The 14,643-nt window shown below is 47.4% G+C and overlaps 4 protein-coding genes across 4 annotated transcripts; 1 reads left to right on the top strand and 3 right to left on the bottom strand.

Moving 5' to 3' along the window:
• Positions 1-705: 705 nt before the first annotated feature.
• N7479_003449 (uncharacterized protein) lies at positions 706-7,186 on the bottom strand (the record flags this gene model as incomplete). Its single annotated transcript, XM_057251146.1, has 8 exons — positions 706-4,726; positions 4,781-5,140; positions 5,220-5,855; positions 5,914-5,938; positions 6,014-6,185; positions 6,272-6,411; positions 6,462-6,569; positions 6,631-7,186. 8 exons carry the CDS (start codon positions 7,184-7,186, stop codon positions 706-708), a joined length of 6,018 nt encoding a protein of 2,005 aa, XP_057110471.1.
• A 1,261-nt stretch (positions 7,187-8,447) lies between these two features.
• Positions 8,448-9,049, top strand: N7479_003448 (actin-binding ADF family protein; the record flags this gene model as incomplete). Its single annotated transcript, XM_057251145.1, has 3 exons — positions 8,448-8,710; positions 8,809-8,939; positions 9,024-9,049. 3 exons carry the CDS (start codon positions 8,448-8,450, stop codon positions 9,047-9,049), a joined length of 420 nt encoding a protein of 139 aa, XP_057110470.1.
• A 646-nt stretch (positions 9,050-9,695) lies between these two features.
• Positions 9,696-12,862, bottom strand: N7479_003447 (uncharacterized protein; the record flags this gene model as incomplete). The annotated part of the gene is made up of 4 exons (XM_057251144.1): positions 9,696-11,766; positions 11,824-12,179; positions 12,236-12,347; positions 12,447-12,862. The coding sequence occupies 4 exons, from the start codon at positions 12,860-12,862 to the stop codon at positions 9,696-9,698; spliced, it is 2,955 nt and encodes a 984-aa protein (XP_057110469.1).
• Positions 12,863-13,700: 838 nt separating this feature from the next.
• Positions 13,701-14,568, bottom strand: rsm25 (mitochondrial 37S ribosomal protein mS23; the record flags this gene model as incomplete). The annotated part of the gene is made up of 2 exons (XM_057251143.1): positions 13,701-14,049; positions 14,138-14,568. 2 exons carry the CDS (start codon positions 14,566-14,568, stop codon positions 13,701-13,703), a joined length of 780 nt encoding a protein of 259 aa, XP_057110468.1.
• Between the last annotated feature and the right edge of the window lie 75 nt (positions 14,569-14,643).

The raw sequence follows: 14,643 nt of genomic DNA, 5'->3' as shown, positions 1-14,643 counted from the left end.
TCAAAAATTCGAAAGTTGAACCAGTCGCTTACTGTAATGTTCCTTCCCCCTTCTTGAGAGATATATATACCTCCATTTCGATCTATTACACCAACCACTTCTGGCGAAGGATTAAATCTGGCCTGCTAGCTACGAGGGGTATCTTGATATAATTTATACTCAGTTCTAAAAAAAAAGGAACTATACTGTCAAACCCAATACCCAAACCGATTCGTCCTCATAGTAAGCCGCCCTCGAAGACCAAAACGCTACTAGATCTCCATCATAGTGCTACAAGCACATGAATAACTTTACGATAATAAAACTTGTATGCTATAAGAGTAATATTGGGTCAAGGTTACTTAGGATTCGGTCAATATGTGTCGGTCGGGGGTCATCATGAGCCAGCATGAGTCATGATGCATCACGATGCATCACGATGCCCAGGTGAGGAGTTGCACATAAATCAGCTCCACTACATATCCTCTCCGATAATACAAATCAATAGGAGAATGGTCTATGATTATTGACATATGTACCACGGATCCTGAGTTCACTGATGGAAGCTTTTCGCGAGCACTTGCTTGAAAGACCCAACCTACACCTTGATGCAGTGGAATATTTTCTGTAGGATGGGTTTTTGTAACCATGTGCGCGCGAGTATTGACATAATATTTGGATATATAAACAAATCCCTTGAACGCAGAAGACTCACTGCTACTGTCATCAAATTATTATACACTCCTCGTGTAGGAGCATCTCTATTCCAGGCTTGTTCCCAACCCTCTCTGCAGCCTGTAGCGCTGTACCAAACTCTCCACCTTTGGCATCGACATCCGCATCCCAATCGAGCAACACCCTTGCACAGCACCGATGGCATTTCAATGAGCAAAACTTATTGCCCTTCGCCCTTAAGCAATCTCCATTCCAAGTCTGCACCATCACTGCCATTAGCGGCGTACCAATATGCCTATTCTGTGCATTAACGTTTGCCCCAGATGAAAGCAGCAACCCCATCATGAACCAATACCCAGCAACCGCTGCTCCATGTAGCGCTGTCCCATACTGGCCTCCTTCGAGGTTGACATCTGCGCCATGAGCCACAAGAGTCTTGACTCTGAGGTTATCATCCTCGGTAGCGGCGGTGTATAATAGAGTTGCGCCAGTTTTAGGATCCCTTGTGTTCGGGGATACCCCTTGGTCAAACAGATACGTAAGCATATCCTTAGAATCACCAGGGAGGCATTTTGGAATAAAGCGAGAACAAAGTTCAAGTCGTTCAGCCGGTTCCCAGCCCTGTAACTCAAGAATTGCGCGTGCGCAACTAACGCTATCGCGGCAAATAGCTTCTTCCAAGGCTGTTTCGACGACATTTCTGCCGTGCCTAGCGTGCTGGAGTAGAATGGCAACAATGTTGGAATACTTCTCCTTACAAGCAAGTAACAATGGCTCGGCATCCTGATTTTCATCAAACAGCAGTGGTGTTCTGAGGCTCATGAGTGCCTCGATCGTTGATATCCGATTTGTCCGAGTTCCTTGATGTTTTATTGCAGTAAGAACAGCAGCTTTGATATCCCTACTCGAAGGGACATGCTTTGTACCCATGTAATAGATCTTTTCAATGTCACCGTCGGCCGAGGCTTCGATCAAAGCATCTGAATAAAGTGTGACATTACCGAATATATTGTACCCGCAGTGATCTAACATTCTCAAATGATCAACTCTGGCGCTGTTTGCAATATCCGGGAAGACCTCCTTAATTTTGCGAGATTGATCCTTTGTATGAGCCCCTGCACAGAGCAAGATCGCAAGGACTTCGATCCAGTTTCGTGAGCTAGAGGGCGAGTCGGGTCTTCTGCTTTCCTTGATTCGTTCTATGGCTAGGTCCAATGCCAGATTGCCATTCTCGTCGCGAATGTCCACACCGGCTCCATTTTGCAGCAAAACTTCAACAACGGTGCCTCTGCCTCGTTTTACAGCTATCAAAAGAGCGGTAGGCCAATTTTGAAGATCGAAATGTTGCAAAATTTGCTTCAAAAACTCTGTGTATCCCTCTGCACAGGCGTATCTGAATGCGCCACCAAAGTGTTCGGCTTTGAATCCCGCATAAATTGCTTCTTGAACCAGCATTGCTGAAATATCTTTTTTATTTCCAGTCAGACTTGCCTCAAGTGCGGGTGTAAACGTGTCATGAGATGCATAGCTCCACGGGTCGTGTTGAAATAGCCGTTTGGCAATGGAAGCATGTCCGCGAAAGCATGCTGATAAAAGCGTCCTCGAATGATCCATTTCCTGATTGCGTAATTTGTCTTGCAGATGGGCATTTGCCCCGTTTTTTAGGAGGATAGAGACGGTAGATTCGTGTCCACCAATGGCGGCGAGATGAAGAGGAATTGCAACAATCTTTTGTACGCAGGGAATTTCACTCGTCAGAATTGCAACAAACTTTTGTATGCTGGGAATTTCACTCGTCTGTTCTGATTCTTCACTCGTATCATACTCAACAAGAGCCAAATTGCCGTCGATGTTGGCTCCTTGTTGCAGCAGAAAACTCACCATCTGCTCTTGCCCATTCTTTGCAGCGAGGCAGAGCGCTGTTTCAGTATTATTGGCAGCATCGTCCACTCCTATACCTTGATGGAGAAGCAGTTTGACTATTTCGATATGTCCTCTTGCAGAGGCTGCTTGCAGTGCATTTCCCAGATGCTTTCCGGGTGCTTTCACATCTGCACGCTTGCCAAGCAAGAACCGAACAATGTCAATATGCCCTGCATCACAGGCAACCTGGAGTGCATTGCCATTTTTGCCACCCGAATCTTCGATTTTTGCTCCTCGATCCAACAGAAACTGAACAACGTCAAGGTGCCCTCGTTTGGAATAAACTTGGAGACACGACCCGAGCATTCCCCAATGTCGATCGATCTTTGCGCCCCGGGACAGCAACACCTCTGCGATATCGAAATGACCTCCCTCTAAAGCCGCTTGTAAGGGAGTCCCGAGAGCTTTTCGCACAGCATTGATGTCTGCTCCATGCCCCAAGATAAGTTCCACCACTGGTAGATGTCCCCAAAAAGCCGCGATTTGCAATGCGGTGTACGTACACCCCCATTGGTACTCATTGCCTCGATAATACGCATCTCTGGCATCTATTTCAGCCCCTTTGGCTAGTAAAATCCTAACCAAACTGATATTACCTTTTTGAGCGGCAACCTCAAGCGGCCCCAGCATTTTCAGAATATCTAGTCTGCCCGTATCCGTCCTTGAGCTCGGCAGCGCAATCCTCCTCCTAAACTTAGAACGTAGGCTGCAAAGATACAGAGACGTTGGCCGCCCTGAGTCAAGCTTTACACCAGATGCAAAGAGTACCTTGACAATATCTTCATGACCAGCATAGACTGCAGCTTGCAGTGCATCACGATACCGGCCCTTACGAAATTCACCTGGCAATGCAGCGCCACGCTCAATCAATAGTCGAACAGCTTGCTCATGTCCGTTGAAACAGGCAGCTTGCAGCGTGTTTCCAAAGTGGCCACCGGATCCATTCACAGAGGCTCCGTGGTCCAGCAGCAGTAGCATCATATCGACATTTCCTACAGAGGCAGCGGCTTGGAGCGGGTCACCCAGCTTCTCGTCTTCGGTGTTGGGGTCGAGGCCTTTCTCCAATAGATATCCCACAATATTGAGATGATTGGATATAACGGCAGCCCGCAAGGGAGAGCCAAACCGTCCGCGAGCATCAAGATTGGCGCCAGCATCGACGACAAGCTGCACAAGACAGAGCTTGCGGCTGGAAATAGCGGCGGTGAGAGCATTCCCAAAGTACCCCTTTTCTTCATTAATGCCAGCAACGCCATATTCCTGTATTAGTCGCGTTGCTTGTCTTACTTTGCCGCTCGCAAGAGCAACTTGGAGCGGATCGGGCCGGATGTTTGGCGTGAAAACACCAGCCTTGCCACTTAAAAGTCGCTCTACGATATCGATGTTGCCCCTGAAGCTTGCAGCATCTATGGTATCGTCAAACTGTTTCTGTGTGGCCAATTTGCATTTCTTATCAATCAACAATTTGGCGACATCATCATGCCCATTGGCTAGAGCAGCTTGAAGCGGACTCGAATATTCCCCTGTTTTGGCTAGGGAAGTTTCAGTTAGGGAGAAGGAGGCGCCGTTTTCGAGTAAGATTTTCACAATTTCTTTATATCCAGCAAAAGATGCTGCTTGCAGTGCACTTCCATATTGAGAGCCGGGGGCATCCACAGCTGCTCCTAGATCTAGGAGTCTCCGGATTATCTCGATGTGGCCCCAACGAGCACACAGGTATAGTGCGGAAGTATCATGCTTGTTTCTTTGATTCACATCCATCGTACCAGTAAGCCCCGACGATTCAAGTACCTCCTCAAGGCCAAAACAAGATATAACAAATAAGGCTGATGGTGGCGAGGCGAATGATGCAGCGAGCTTTCTGTGGAGTGAGGTACTCCAACTAGGACCCTCCTCAATGTTTAGTGCGTCAATATCATCTAGCCAATCTTCAAAGTGTTCCTCTTTCGTGAAAAACTCGAGAAGTGCTGGTTTGATCGCTGCTCTTTGAGGCGATCCACTGAGTTGCTCTACATGAGCAGGCCAGAACCAAGTAGCGTAGCTCAAGAGATCAGAATTGCGCTCATCCGCCAAGTATAATCCTAAGCACCTGTCAACAACAGTTGCATTGGACTCGTTGATAGAGAACTCGGGCAGTTTCTCAAAGAATCTGTGCATCAAGAGTTAGATTTTCATTCAACTTACGGCTCATGAAAAAACCTACTCTCGGACTGTCAAGTGAGCGAGACGCAATGTGTCTGCTTCATTATCTATAACCACCAAGTTGCAGCAGTAATCGCGGATTGACCTCGCTGATATGTGGGATGACTGGCTCGAGGGCATACCCATAGCAGCCACAAATTCGGAAACCGAGAGCTTTCTTTTCGCGCATAAGAGCCATTGGAAGCTTTGAATTGCCACTCTTCTCGTGCTCTCTCCCATAGAATGTATTCTTCTGTAGATAGCCTCGTATGATTTGGCGAGACTCGGAGGCAGCGAGGTCAAGACTCGGCGAATACTGTCAATATCCTTGACATGCTCAATATCGCTGATGCTTTCAAGTTGGAGGGTCACCCAGAGAAACCTAAATTGGTCAGCGTAAAGTTCATACCTATATACTAACGCCGTGTTTATCTTTGGCTTTGACCTCCCTGTTAACTTACATTCCTTGTGCGCCTGTCATAAGTGCCTCTTTTATATCCTCCCCAAGCTTCTGCAGCACAGCAGTCGACTCATCATGCATAGTAGACCATCTCTTCACGAATCTTTCGACCTCAGTTTCGACAAATTGCTTCAGATCCTCATTATTTGCTTGACAAGTCACCTCCAAGATCTCTCCCTTCTTAAATGACACTGCAATATCCTCTTCATGCCGGCTTGAAACGAATATCTTGACAACATCTCGACACCGCTGTCGAATCTCCTCTAGTGCCTCAAGGAGAACGCGCCGTTGCTGAGAGCTGCACTCATCTAGTGCATCAATAACAATTGTAAACGGAATCTCTCTGCCGATTTCACACATCACTTCAGTACATTCTTCTACCGTCAGCGGTGATGGTTTTTCTCCGGTGTGACTCGTTTCTGCTTGTCGTGATTTATACGCTTTCAGTAGCGGAGTTCGAACGCGAAAATCATTTCCTTCTCTAGTTAGAGAAACTTGCTTTACCAATGATCGGATTATGTCTTGTGAGTCGGTTCGTTCCGGCTCTGCAGGGTTCTGAGAACAGAAAAAGTGGGCTATTGGCGCTGGTTGACATGCACCACAATTCTGTTGGCGTAGATGTTGAATTACGACCGCCCTGGAAACAATTGATCACACTATTAGATATGCTTCAACTCTTGAGGTAGAAAGCTTACGCAAGTTTTGTCTTTCCACAGCCCGCTAAATATGTACCCTGTTAGCTTGGACATGTAACACATGTTCCATATACCGGCTTGGGAGTTTCTTTATACTTACGTATGCCATGTAACCAAAATGTTTCGGAACTACTCGAGTCCCTCCAGTTCATGAAGCGTTGATCTTCAAAGAGCCACTTGCCCGAGCCAGATAGCACAGATGTCAGTGCCCCCCTGTAGTGTTCTTGGGCGCGGACAGGGGAAAGCCACGTTAGAAGCTCGCTCCTCTCACTCTCTAGTCATAAATTATTAGCCTCGGTGTATCGAATCTCGCCTATCTGAGAATAGTACCTTTCAATGCACCATGAAGATCAGATACCTGATCCGCAATCCTAACTAGAGGCCGCTCAAGATCTATAAGTGTTGCCCTCAGTCTTGCTTGAATGTTTTCGACGTCCTTAGCAGTCGAGGTCACCGTTAGGAGCATCATGGAAATGCCGTCCTGGATGGTTCCCACCCCTAATATAATGTAAGAAAATTGGCTGGTTATCCATATTCAATCAACTGACTTTCGCTGTCAACGAGACCCTTCAAAGCCAACACAGTTTTCTCTGCAGCCTCCATTTGCTTCACTGATTCTTGAATGGACACCCGAGAGGTCAAGTTAAAGGTACGCTCTAATTCTCACAGTCAGCAAACACATACAAACGCGCTGCAATCCACCTCTTATCAACTCACTCATGCGTGATGAATCATGATGCCTTTTAGCAGCGCAAATAAATCCCAGGACAATGGAATACAGCTTCACCATTTCCCGTTCCAAGGCCAATCTTCCCTCAGTAGTCCCCTTACCATGCTGAATAAATAGGGCCTCAAGAATTCCACATCGGGCTATCAATCCTGTGGCTTTCTCCAATCCCTCGACAATAGCACCGAAAGCTTCAAACCCAGAGAATGTCAACTTCAGCAAGAAACGCACACCAGCCCACGGCAACGCCGCGTGAACAGGGTCATACTGGACCGCAACATCAACTACCTCCATGAATTTATTGACATACGCAGTAATCTTCGCGCATAAATCGCGGATTATGAGCTCCTTTCCCCCAATACTTATTGTGGTCCATTTATCCCGCATACAGCGGTCGCGCTGGCTTTCCAGTGCCGAGAGGATATCATTTAGAGTCTTTTTTGTGTCTGGGGATGAGTTGCTTGATATTTTGAAGATGCGTTGGTCTTTTTCGGGGAGTGATGATAGAGCCAGAGCCCATAGTGAGGAGGTTTGCGACGTTGTCATCGCGAGTTAGCGGTCTCTTGGTCAATATACTATGTCTAATAGTATGACTTGAGAAAGTGCTTGCGTTTTGTGACCGGGAAAATGGGAATTAGTACTTTATTTATTCGCCCGGGCGCTAGCGTAAAGAGAAGTGAGGCTGTGTAGGCAGAGAAGTGAGGTCAGGCGGGGAACTTGTTGAATTGAAGATGGGAATGATTGGACTTCTGTTTTTATTCACTATATTTTCACGTTACGAATCAAACTGTTTGGTAGGGCGCAATTCATTTTAGGTCGATGGGTGTTGATCTCGTAAACCTCTAAACCTGCAGGTGGCTTGAGGCTGAGAGCCGCACTGGTCAGATAGAAGTCCAGCTGGTATATACATTTTATGTGGGAGTACTAAGTATTAGTTCATAGGTACTGTTTTATAAAAAAGAACCTCATTCTCTAGCACATATACGGAGTGGTTAATATGATATAAATTTCTTTCATGTCATATGAAGTGGATTTGGATTTCCCCGCTGGCCCCGAGGTCAAGACCAAAAGGTATTATTCATTTCAAATCAATCAACAACGGTGAACTCGACAAAATTGGAGGAGGGAACAATTCTAACCGGCCTTCATCATTGTCAGCGGGGTCAATAACATGATCATTCAGCGAACACGGTAATTTCACTGTTGTCTTCGCATGTTCTTCGCGATCACCCCCAAGCCCACCAGTCAATGCAGCCACCCCAGTACTGGTATCGATGAGGGACGAAGGAGGCAAGGATAAAAACAAGAACGATGCTATTTGTCTGTTTCAACAAAGAACAGCGCTTAAACGCCTTCTATTTATATTCACTATATTTTCATATCATGAATCAAACTGTTTAGTCGCAATTTATTTTAGGTCATGAAGCTTGACTTGGGGCTGCGGGTGGCTTCCCTGAGGCTAAGAGCCCCACTGGTAAGACCTATTGAGGTCCAGCTGGTCCATACATTTTCGGTAGGAGTATTAGGTAGTAGTAGATACTAGTATAGTAGTATTATATGTCCAAATAGCCTAATTTCCAACAGTCTACATACATATGTAGTAGCTAAGGTGATATAAATTTCTTTCATACGTCATAAAGTGGATTTCCCCGCATAATATGGGGTAAACCAGGTGATCTCGTGCCTGTTGTATGACTACAATGTATCAGGCCACCCCTGACAGCCAAGTTTGCCTTTTCTTCCCTCTTTTCTACTTTCCCCTCTTCCTCTTTACACATCTCACATCTCACACCTCACATCTTTCACCATGACAAAAGGATTCGCAACAATCACTCCCGAATGCGAGGAAGTATTCGACCAGGTCAAAGGCACCAACAACCTTGACTACGTCATCTACAAAGCCTCCGCACACGACAAGAAGATCACCGTCGCCGAGTCTGGCAAATACAAAGACTACGCCGAGTTCCTCGCCCACTTCAAGGATGATGCTCCCCGATACGCTGTCGTAGACTTCACCTACGATTCTCCCGCCGGCGATGGCCAGCGAAGCAAGCTAGTCTTTATCACCTGGTATGTAGAGAACCCTTGTGTCACATTACCCTTGCCTCGGTGGTGGTGTTCTCAATTGTTGAAAGGTACATGGTACTGACTGTTGGGATTGCGTGTAGGGTTCCCGAGGGTGCAAGCGTGCATGACAAATCTTACTACACATCGAACAAAGATCACCTCTTCTACGAACTCCAGGATATTAGTCTTCATATCCTGGCACATTCCCAGGCAGATCTAGCTCATGCTGCAGGTATGTACTCTGTACCCGTAGACCATTGACTTCATGGCTAGTATGGTTGTACTCGGAATTAACCTTTCGTCCTCTTTTACTTAGTGCTGGGGAAGTTCAAGGCTCTGTAAAGGAGCCTTTGAATCTTCAAAATTCTTCATGAATCCAGAAAACGCTATATGAATCGCCTTTCATATAGCGATTCACAGATCATGGGTGGTCTAGCTATGATGTACTAGACACCATTATTTCATATTATAATATTTCTTACATGTCTCAATCCTTCACCTCGACCGCGTACTATGTATTAAATAGTTTCGAACACGTCGAAGGCTCGAGTTTATATGTATGAAGTGGAAGTTTACGGAAATAAACATCATTTCATTTGAGACCTGTTGTAACAAAGACCCAGTTCTTCCACAGGATATTAACCGATAATGCATAGAAAAAAGAGAAAAAGAGCACTAATGAAATGCATGTGTGTTCGATGGTCAAAAAGATTCAATGACATGCACAATAGATTGCTCGTAGCTCAGTTCTTTCAAAAGAGATCAACCCGCTAAATCAAGGAAAGAAAAACAGAATACAGATCGAGGATCGGATTGCCAGGACAGAAACAGTGGTACAAGGAACCGCCAAAGTAACGTGGCTGGCATGCACGATAGATTGCTCATAGTCATAATCATAAGATGCAGAGAAAAATGAGCATGGGGGTGATCATGATGCATAGAGAAAACGAGTTCTCTGAAATGGAACGTAAAAGAATTTCATAGTCGCTTAGCGACGGAAAAATGAGGCTTGGTTCGCCGAGAGAAGCGAGTCAGCACGCTGGAAGACATCACCCTCGAAGAATTTGTCACTGTATGCACTGGCCGGCGTGGACGGAACAGTGGCCTGCGCAGCAGGGCCAAGCGCCGCACTCAGCGGAGTGGCAGGAACGGTGACTGATTGCGGGGGCATCATCATGTTAAATTGGAAAGATGGGTTGTTGGTGAGGGCGGATGTTGAGACGGATGTTTGATGGTGTTGCATGTGTGAGGCCTGTAGCAGAGGACCATATAAGGCACTAGGAGCGGGATGGCGGTCCGGGTCTGCAAGGTAGGCCCAAGGAGATACCTCGATCAAGCGGCCTGCTTCCCGGCTTGCCTTTTGGACTGGGCGTAGAAGGATGATGACGTCGGCAGGTAGAAGCTGCATACTTCTCAACTCGCGCATCTCGTTCACTAGGTCGACGAACGACTGCATGAATGATTTGCAAAGCTGCCAGAACTCACGCTGGTTGCGGAGTCCGCCACCTGGTTCTTTGATTTTCATGGTCGACAGACGCTGTCCTAGGGCGTCTGAAACTTCCAGACAAAACTGACATCGACGGATGAGATTGTTCCAGAGGATTTGGATTCCCTCTGAATCTCGTGATTGTTGAGCAGCTTCTAAACACCTTATGAATTGCCGACGGGCCAGTGGAAGTGCCCCGTATGCGGCATGGTATGTAGCAGTCAGCTGATGGAAGATCTTTTCGAATATTCGCTCCTCTTCGTTCTCATCCAGTCCAGTCAGTGTGTTGACGCGGGGTGCCGCGGGAACCGGCATAGGAGGGAAGCTTTCGCCTGAGCGAGGGGTTGCCAGCGAGTTGATCATGTTTGATCTGCTGCTCGAGCGACTGCGTGGGTACGACGGAGAGCTGATGCTAGTCTGGTTGGAATTCATAGTCATGGGATATTGAGGGTGTCGAATTGTCGTGTCGCTTCGCAATCGTCGTGTGGGCGGCGTGGGATCTCTTGTTGGAGTGGCCAGCGGGAGGTGAGATCGGTCTGGGACCGGGGGAAGTGGGTTGCTTGGGCCAATCAAGCGCTTTGCAGCAGAGCCACGTTTGTTGATGGTCTGGAGAGGAACATTGAGAATAACACAAGCATTCCGTAGCTCCACCAGGCTGCCAAACATCGTCAGCATCAGCGATCGTACATAGCGCGGATCGCCGTTGGAAACGATCTTGGCGACATTATTGCGTAGCTGTGTGCCGACGTGAATGTAGGCAGCGATGCACGTCTCGCATTCACGTTTGACTGTTTCTGTGACTGATACGATTGATTCTGGGTCATTGAGCAAAGTATTTGATGCTTTCTCGAGGGCATCATTGAGTTGGTCAACATGTGAGGAAGCATTGTAAAAGACAAGTTCGAGGCTGTGGCGTCTGGTATCATCATGCTTGATCACGTTGATCAATGTATCGATATGAGAATGAACTTGAGCGAGGGCAAACAAAATACCTTTTGCACTCTTGATTATCGGTTCGTCAGATCCACGCTCACCCTTGTGTTCAGGCAGACTAGACATCCGATTAACCCAGCCATCTCGCGGACGTCGGCGCTCTCTTGGGCTGGTGGGACTCGGGGGAGTACTATCATTCGCGGCGCCTGGCGCCGCAGGCTGACGCGGTCGAAGCACGGATCCATGACTGAGACCCCGTAGATGGCTGTTTCGATATGGGCGCGTTTCATCCAATGTACCCAAATCAGTATTCTTGCGAGTTATCAGCCCCATTCTTTTGCTACGAGCAACAGATGATCCTTGGATTATGCCCTCGCTATTGCTTCGATTGCGTTCGTTGATAGAATGAGGTGCTATGCCAGGTCTTTGGAGACCGGGCAGGTGGTAGGTAGCCCCTTGTTGTCCAGAGGCCATGCGATAGTGTGATTTTAATGGGATTGGTGGTGGCCGTGATATCGATGGGGACCGAGATGAGGCTGCTGAGCTATCACCGGTGCTGGGAATTACTGGAAACCGACCACTCAAATTCCGCTTTGAAGGTATTGGTGTTGGTGCCGGTTTAGGCTCAAAAGTAGCATCACTGCGTTGACATTGAGTGTTAGCCTATATCCGCCTCAAGACCGTAAGATGGACAAACCTTGTATCAGTAATAATTTCTGCCTCGGGTGTACTCGTCTGCTGTCGCGATTTCATAAGAAATCTCTTAAGTTTAGTTGTGGCTGCAACTTCTTTTTCGTTGTCAGTCATCCCAGATGGTGTCATCTCGTTCTCGGTTTCCTCCAGAATATCACGCAGTGGCTTCCGCAGAGGATTCCCAACACACTTAAAAATTTGAAGTTTATGCATCTCGGATAGGCCAGCTGGGAGATCGATGAGGCGATTTTGCATCACTGACAGAACCCGCAATGATTTCAATTTGCTGATCTCATTTGGTAATTCCTTAATTTTATTTCGACTTAAATCAAGAATTTCGAGTAATGGTAGTTTGTATACCTAGCAAGCAGGATTAGCGAAATGCAAGCACAAGGCGAATTTATCATTGTACGTACCCCTTTGGGGAATTCACGGAAGTTATTTGCTCTAATATTGAGATATCGTAGATGCGAGCACTCTGCGAAGCGATAGGGAATATGGAAAAGTTGGTTGTTCGACAGAGACAGCCTTTATAGTGATCAGTATAGTTCAGAACCGTGATACGTAGCCTGGGAACAGGCAGCGCAAGACTTCACTATAGCGGCTCAAAGCAAGGCTCCGACGTACCGTTCAACCTCATCCTTGATCAAGTCAACGACTGGTTCAGGGATCCTGGCAATGTGTGAATGACCAAGGTCAATGGTCAGCTTAGGCTTGACCACATCTGTGACGGCCTCGCTGCCTGCTAGGGAACGCTTGGTATCTTGAATTCCACTTTCAACAGCATGTCGTGCTAGCTCAATAGTTTCCTCGGGGCTGAGAGTTTTTAGCCCAGCCGGTTGCTTGCTGGTAGTCTCTGAGGCGTCTCCTAAAGCAGTGCTCGGTCGACTTCCCTCGTCGGGGTACGGAGAGTCATCGCTTTGTGACGCCAGGAAGCTACCTGACTCCGGCGTTCCATTTTCCATTTCATCTTCGTCTGTTTCGCTGCGGTTCAAGCGCAGTCCACGTACTGTGTCCTCGGGCCGAGTCGTTGAGGATGTCATGGCTGATAAAAGCCCGAATGTTCTCGATCAGGTACACTTCAAGGCAGCACTTTTGTTGACGAATATACTGCCACAAACTGAAAGGATATCCAGGCGCAGCGACCCTTACCATGTGAACACACTTTGGGCACTTGCGCAAAGCATCGTTGGTGGTGGTTAAGTCGGAGGGGCAGGCTATTTCGATATTGGAGGGGACTGTAGCTCGAGGCAGCCGTTAGGATGGAGTCGGGGCGGATGAAGAGGGATCAGAATCGCCAACTGATGAGTCGGCCGAGTATCAAGTAGTCAAATTCGGAGCAGACTTGTTCGAGATCGGGAGAAATGGTGTAATGAAGCTCTGGCGGAGGTTGACAATCGCGGGCGCGATAAAGAAATTGGCCACAATGGAGATCCGGTAGGTTGAGGAAAGTTGTTGTAGAAGCAAGAAACTCTTAAATGTAAGACACGAATATCAACACGAAATCGAGTCTTGGCTCCTGGAATGAAGGGAATTGAGGACATTCAAGTTGGGCGAGGCTGGAAATCTTCTGATTGGGTGAAACACAACCAAACACCGGACCTCCGCAACTCTATGCCTTGATTCCGCCTGCGTCACTATATCGAGACATTAGGGCTATGTTAAGAGATAGCTTAGTATTTATTTATTAATATGAGAAGTGAATTGACCAAGAATGCATGTGCTATCGCGTAAATATAGCTAGGGAAGTACAACATCCAGTAGAACAGATCAAATAATATACATAGGCCATCAATATGAAAGACCAGGGGATCAAAAATTCCTGGGAAAGTAGGCATAGCATAATGGCTTTCGAGCCCACGCCGACATCTCAGACGACTCTTACAGAGTGACTGCCTCCGTTTCTTCGCTGTCCACGTCACTTGACTCGCTAGTCTCTCCCAGATCTGGTGCACCGCTAAGAGCTGACTTCCGCTGGTCCTGTACCAGAGATGTTTCCCGGGCCCAGGCAACCCATTTGTCGTACTGCTCGCTCTCCATCTTCATACCAATGTCCAGGTATGATGGTCCAAACTCTGCGCCATATGCCGCAGCTTCTTCCGCAGCCACCCGACGTTGAATGTCCTCCTGCAATCGAAGTCGGTAGAATTCTCGACGAGCAATATCGTAAGCCGTACTCTTGTTCATATCCGGGACGTTATTCAAAAGCCAAAGCTGTCGCTGGACAACACTAGTACCGGAAAAGGAATACATTAGCGTCGGGGAGGTCTCACTTGAGAAGAACAGAAACATTATAAACAGAAACATTGGGAACACACCTTTCACCATCTAAACGTTTCCCTTGCTGCTGAATACGGCTCCAGTCATAGTGTTCAAAGTCCTTGCCAGTGCTTTCGAGAAGCACACGAGGCCGGGCAAGTTCCCAGGGGTGATCGCGGAAGAATTCAGTTCGCAATTGATCTTCCTCATATTTGAGCTCGACAGGCTGGAAAAGTCGACTGGGCTTCTTTGGCTTTCTGCGCTTCTCTTGAACTTGGAAGACGACCTGCGGCTTCGACGACCCAGCGACGGTCTTCATCCGCTGCTGAACAAGCTCATGCTGAGGAGGGCGAGTACGAATGAGAGTTTCAGCAGGAGGGATCTCGCCGACCACACCAACCCATTGTGGCAGTTTGCTGGTCTTTCCACTGGCGAATTGGTTGAGTGCTGTCTGTCGCACCCGGAGGGCTGTGAGGTTTATTTTGCCCATGGCAGTCGGACACAGCCGGTACCTGAAAGAACTTTAAATGAGAAAAAGAATTGAAACGCGACAAGAGACAGCAAA

Source organism: Penicillium vulpinum (genome assembly GCF_028829585.1).
Source record: "Penicillium vulpinum strain IBT 29486 chromosome Unknown utg000002l_segment0_segment0, whole genome shotgun sequence".
Lineage (NCBI taxonomy): Eukaryota > Fungi > Ascomycota > Eurotiomycetes > Eurotiales > Aspergillaceae > Penicillium > Penicillium vulpinum.
Note: the sequence above shows the minus strand (reverse complement) of the source record. Positions and strands in the feature narration are given on the sequence as shown.